This window comes from Lactuca sativa, chromosome 4, assembly GCF_002870075.4.
Source record: "Lactuca sativa cultivar Salinas chromosome 4, Lsat_Salinas_v11, whole genome shotgun sequence".
In the NCBI taxonomy this organism is placed as follows: domain Eukaryota; kingdom Viridiplantae; phylum Streptophyta; class Magnoliopsida; order Asterales; family Asteraceae; genus Lactuca; species Lactuca sativa.
Window position 1 is genome coordinate 147,782,776 of NC_056626.2, and position 5,853 is coordinate 147,788,628.

A 5,853-nucleotide genomic window follows, 5' to 3' on the forward strand; every position below is an offset into this window, starting at 1 on the left:
AATGTTGATATCACGAGAAAAAAAAAGTTGATTTATCAGAAAATGATGCGTTTAAGAAAAAAACAAAATCTTAATATTTCCATGTGATGATATGGCCTAAAGTACACGTCTATCTTGCCAACATCATTCTTATCCAAAACCAGGAGATTTTTATCTCTAGGGAATATAAAGTTTGAAGAAATTTGGCAAATTTTGAACAAGTTGTCAAATTCAACTTGCATGCACTTTAATATCTAGATTCATTTCTTTCACTAAAAACAAAGAAAATGGTGTTAATATCCAAGTCTTGCAAGATCAATAAAGTCACCTACATAAATATGATATTTTCATTCTATAATATCTGTAAACAAATCACACAATATTAGCGCACTAATTCAAAAAAAAAGAAAAAAGAAAAATTGAAGTAGGTGGGAGCAATCTGTGAAGAATATATAGATCGTTGCGGATTTTATAAAAACCTAAAGTAAAGGGACTGAAATCGTAAATATGAAAAAGAACCCAATATTGGAAGTCGTAATCTGACTAGTACGGATACGCTGAAAGACACGTCATCACAGATAAGGACCTTGGATCCTTTAGTTTCTCTCTCACACACAATACCGAAATACACACTACTCTTTATCTATCTTGGCCTATATATCGAATCTAAAGGATGCCATTTCTTCTCCATTATTGACCTTTTCTATCACCAAACGCATCAGATTATTTAATCCATTTCGTTGTATTCAACTCTTGCAAACGGATTCGTTTATTAATATTCAAATCAAATATCTTTGAACGCTGTTTGAACGTTTCTAATCCACAATTTCACGTATATAAATCAATCTGCAGAAGCTGATTCCGATATCTGGTATCGAAAAGTTTTAATTTGTTTTTAAGAAGAAGAAGAAAATTATGGCGAGTGCTGCTGTAATGATCTATAGCTGTGTTTCATTGTCAACCTCTTCATCATCGTCTTCGTGGGGGAAATTGAGAAATTCGCATAAGAAGTCGGCGAGAGGAAGTGGTGGCGGTGATCGGAGGTTTAGGGTTCGATGTGTTTCGACAAGTCCTTTAGCTTCCGATCCTTATAAAACTTTAAGTGTTCGTCCTGATGCTTCTGAATCTGAGGTCAAAAAGGCTTTTAGACAGCTAGCTTTGAAGGTAATCTATGAACCTCTGATTATCCAAAATCCGATCTTCTCGTTGTTTATTCAGAAAAAAACGGTTTATATCTGTTTTGGTTCGATTAATCACACTTTTTTTTTCCTTTCGATGAAATTTCAGTATCATCCAGATGTATGCAGAGGAAGCAATTGCGGAGTCCAGTTTCACCAAATCAACGAAGCTTACGATGTACGCTCTCTCTGTCACTCTCTCCATCTCCATCTTTACTTTTCATAACATCGAAGCACAGTGACATTTTAATCTAAATTCTTTTCACAGTAGGAGGAATTCCATCTCAAAATCGAATTGTTTTATAACTCAAATTTGGGCGATGATTTACAGGTTGTGATGAGTAATTTGAGAGATGAAACAAGTGTAGCAGAAATGGAGTATTATGGATCGTCGGATGCAGGGATCGATGAACCGATGAGAGGAATGGAGGATCCTGAGTGGGATATGTGGGAAGAGTGGATGGGTTGGGAAGGTGCTGGAATTCGAGATTATTCTTCACACATTAATCCATACATCTGAAGATCCATGGATTTCTACTTTCTAAGCTGAAATCAGCGTCATCTTTTAAGATCAATAATAATGTTAATCCAAGTGTCTGAGTCTGTATATAAAGAGTACTATGTAGAGATGACTGTCTTAATGTTCATCTCTCTGTCTCTTTGTACATAAGTCTAATTTTATGATTAATCGTCTGTAATTATTGCACCATTACCTTTCAGGAATAAAAGATTTCTTGAACTCTGATCTTCATTTTTTTTTTCTTTTAATAGAAATTGATTAAGTTATTTTATATAAAATGACCCTAGAATAAAATGTACATTTATGACTATAATTTGAAAGGGTACTCAGTCATATGCGTTGGTGGTCTCGTATTTAACTAATTTTCGGGACTTGGAATATTTCAGACAAGTCTTTCAACGCTTTGATTATCTATCGAAATTGACTTAGATTGTGAGGAAGTTACAGGGTTATGTGTAAGTTTTGTTAGTCTATATGTTATTGGGAATTTGACTTATTAAGGTAATTAAGTATTTCAAATGTTCACATATGGGTAATATTGTTTTTTTTGTACTCATTTACCCAACTAACTTGTTTCAGCCGTTTAAAAATAACCAACATTACCGGCTATTACCTGTTTTAGCCGGTAACATTGATTTAGCTCGGTTTAAAAGATTACGTGGAATGTTACGTGGCTATTACACCCCTTTCTCATTTAATTAGGGTTCGTCATCGTCAGCTAACACACCTCGATTACATTCTTCTGTGAGAAATCAATCGATACATCAAATCGACGATTAGGGCTTGGAATTGTAGTCGACTGCTAGCATGGCATCCTCATCTACAGGTATGTATATATCTGTAGATTTTCATTACAATGGATTCTTTTCGCCAAACCCATTGGTGTACTTAGACCCCGTAAAAACAAATGTACGTGATGTGGATTTTGGGGGATTTACGTATAAAGAGTTTCTTTTGTGGCTTACGAAATTAACAAATGGAGCATGTGATAATGTCTACTACTGTGTGAGAAAGGAAAGCTTGTGTGAGGGTATTAGAAGAATCGACAGTGATGCTGATTATTGGGAGTTTGTGGAAATTGTTTATAGTCTGGAGAGTGATAGTCTTGAGAGTAAGTTAGATGTGTACATTGACCACCGAAATGAACCAATTCTTGATTGGGCTGATAACGAGTTCTTAGCAGATGGTAAAGGGTATGAGTCAGATTATATGGATGAAGAGGATGACAAGGATTCTGAAGTTTCAATGACAATGGAATATGAACATGAATGGGATGATGAAGAGGAACATACTTTTGATAAAACTGTTGGAGACCCATTCTTGGACAAACTTTCAGGGCATATTAGTGATGATGATGAAGAGGAAGCAAACAATGGGAAACTTAAGGATGTTGTGTTCCCTGTCCATAATGAGAATCAAGAATGGGAGCAAATGGTGCCAGTTTTGGGTATGAAGTTTTCTAATCCATTGGAATTGAAGTTGTGTATCACCAACTATGCAGTAAAAAATGGATATGATTTATGGTATGAGAAAAGTGATCATGAAAGGTTATTGGTAAAATGTTGTAAAGGTAAGACAAATAAACAGGGTAAAGGTTGTCCTTTTAGGTTATGGGCAACCTGGATGAGTAGTGAAAAATCATTCCAGATTAAATCTCTGAATGGTATGCATAATTGTGCAAGAGTGTTCAAATTTGGGTCCATTGTTACCTATAAATGGATAGCAAAGCATTTCATGAATCATATACTTCAGAAACCAAAGATGAGTATAAGGAAGTTGAAAGCTAAAGTCAGCAAGAAATTTAATTTGATTGCAAGTGTTGGTCAATGCAGAAATGCAAGGAAGTATGCATTTCAGGAGATAGAGGGTACTTTGAAAGAGCATTATGCAAAAACATGGAGCTATGGAGAAGAGATAAGAAGGACTAACCCAGGATCAACAGTGAAGATGGATGTAGATGTCATGCCTGATGGAACCACATATTTCTCAAAGTTTTATGTATGTTTCAAGGGACTGAAGGATAGATGGATTGAAGGTTGTAGGAGGGTAATTGGACTAGATGGTTGCTTCCTAAAGGGCATATGCAGAGGTCAGTTGCTCTCTGCTATAGGTAGAGATGCAAATAACCATATATATCCCATTGCTTGGGCTGTCGTATCAGTGGAAAGTAAAGAAACATGGAAGTGGTTTATTGACCTTCTAATTCAGGACCTTGGAATGGGAGTTGGGCATGGACTAACCTTGATATCAGACCAACACAAAGTAATAAATTTCTATTATTTTCATCTTTATTTTAGCTTATGTTATGTTTTTGTTGTTTAAATTTTGTGTCTATTGCTAATAGGGATTACTTGAGGCTGTGAAGGAAAGGGTCCCAGCAGCAGAGCATAGGCAATGTGCTAGGCACATATGTGCTAACTTCCTGAAAAGGTTTAAGGGCCAAGTGTTTAGAAAGCTTTTCTGGTATGCTGCTGCAGCTACTACCCCTGCAAAATTTGAACAACACATGAATGAAATCAAGAAATTAGAGCCACTAGCTTATGACCATTTGATGGAAAGGGACCCTAAAACTTGGAGTAAAGCATTTTTTCAGACTGATAGGGCTTGTGATGCATATGAAAATGGTATATCTGAGAGTTTCAACTCTGTGATTGAAGTTGCTAGGAAGAGACCACTAATCACCATGTTAGAAGAAATTCGAATTTATGTGATGGAGAGGCTTTATAGACAGAAGATTAAGGGGCAATCTTGGGATTTAACCATATGTCCTACCATTAGGCTGAAGTTGTCCAAGCTTAAGGATCTTCAAAGGTAAGTGCTTAAAACTGTTTGTCCTTATATATGTTTGTCTTTAAACATGTTTGTCCTTATATATGTTTGTTTGTCTTTAAACATGTGTATATGCACAGGTTTTGGAAAGTAATACCATCTGGTTATCAACAGTATGAAGTCAGACTTGGGTATGATGCATATGTTGTGGATATTGGTAGCAGGACATGTGCTTGCAGAACTTGGCAGTTAACAGGTTACCCTTGTGTGCATGGGTATGCTTGCATTGCAAGCCTCAACAGGGATGTAGAGGAGTATGTGTCACCATGGTTTACCACATCAATGTACCTAAACTGTTACAGGTATACCATTAACCCACTAAATGGTAGTGACATGTGGCCTCATGTAGACTACATCAACCCATTGCCCCCCAAAAGGAGAAGGCTACCAGGAAGACCATCAACAAAAAGGAAAAGGGATCAGATTGAGAGGGAAAACCAAGGAAAAAAGCATTCAATCACAAAAAGAGGTAGTGTGATGAAATGCAGCATATGTAGGGAAAGTGGGCATAATAAAACAACCTGTCCTCAAAAACCAATTGGGGAATCATCAAATGCAAGTTCAAAGAAAAAGAAATCCAAGAAAGCTGGTATGTTTGATATATTTATTTATATATAACTTGTATAAATTAACATATTTGGCATAACTTAACTTTTCAAGTAATACAAAACAGATAAAGTGAAGGTTGTATTGGCACATGAAGTTGATATTGACAGTGAAAGTGAAGTTGAAATAGAACCTGAAAGTGATGTTGACTCTTTTGATATTGAATTTGAAGATGATGTGCAACCTGAAGTTGAAGATGGAGTAGAACCTGAAGTCCAAGATGGAGTGCAACATGAAGTTCAAGATGAAGTGCAAGCTGAAGTTGAACCTGAAAATCATCCTGAAGTTCATGATGCTAACCAAGTTGAAGTTCACCTTGCAGTTCAAGCTGAAGTTGAACCTGAAGTGCAAGTTCAAGTTGAAGATGCTAACCAAATTGTAGTTCAAGATCAAGTGGAAATACCAGCTTTTCAAGTTGTAGTGGGAAAGAGGGCAAGGAAACCTTCAGAAAGAATTACAAAACTGAAGATAAGAAAGATGTGGGAGGGAAAACAGGGCAGTAGTGATGACAATCCGTATGAGTTGGATTAACTTTTGGCTTATTGTACTGTTGTTAATATTTTTGGCATCTTTGACTGACATCTTTTAACTTTAGAATCTTTTGGCACGTCTTTTGAAAACTAGTTGGAATAGCTTAACTTTTTGCACATCTTTTGGGTGTAATGAATGTTTAACTATGTTATGTAAAACTTTTGTCACATCTTTTGAAGTCAATGTTCCCTGGAATGTCTATAATACATT

The 5,853-nt window shown here is 36.0% G+C and overlaps 1 protein-coding gene across 1 annotated transcript; it reads left to right on the top strand.

Annotated features, from left to right (window-relative positions):
- The first annotated feature begins 661 nt into the window (after positions 1-661).
- On the top strand, positions 662-1,908 carry LOC111892295 (chaperone protein dnaJ 8, chloroplastic). Its single transcript, XM_023888370.2, has 3 exons — positions 662-1,143; positions 1,267-1,335; positions 1,489-1,908. Exons 1-3 carry the CDS (start codon positions 895-897, stop codon positions 1,675-1,677), a joined length of 507 nt encoding a protein of 168 aa, XP_023744138.1. The 5' UTR covers positions 662-894; the 3' UTR covers positions 1,678-1,908.
- The last annotated feature ends 3,945 nt before the right edge of the window (positions 1,909-5,853 follow it).

Excerpts from the sequence above, each read along its gene's own strand:
- LOC111892295 (XM_023888370.2), top strand. The coding sequence starts at position 895 with ATGGCGAGTGCTGCTGTAATGATCTATAGCTGTGTTTCATTGTCAACC. Across the intron at positions 1,144-1,266 it reads TTAGACAGCTAGCTTTGAAG|TATCATCCAGATGTATGCAG; the intron begins GTAATCTATGAA and ends ATGAAATTTCAG. Across the intron at positions 1,336-1,488 it reads AAATCAACGAAGCTTACGAT|GTTGTGATGAGTAATTTGAG; the intron begins GTACGCTCTCTC and ends GATGATTTACAG.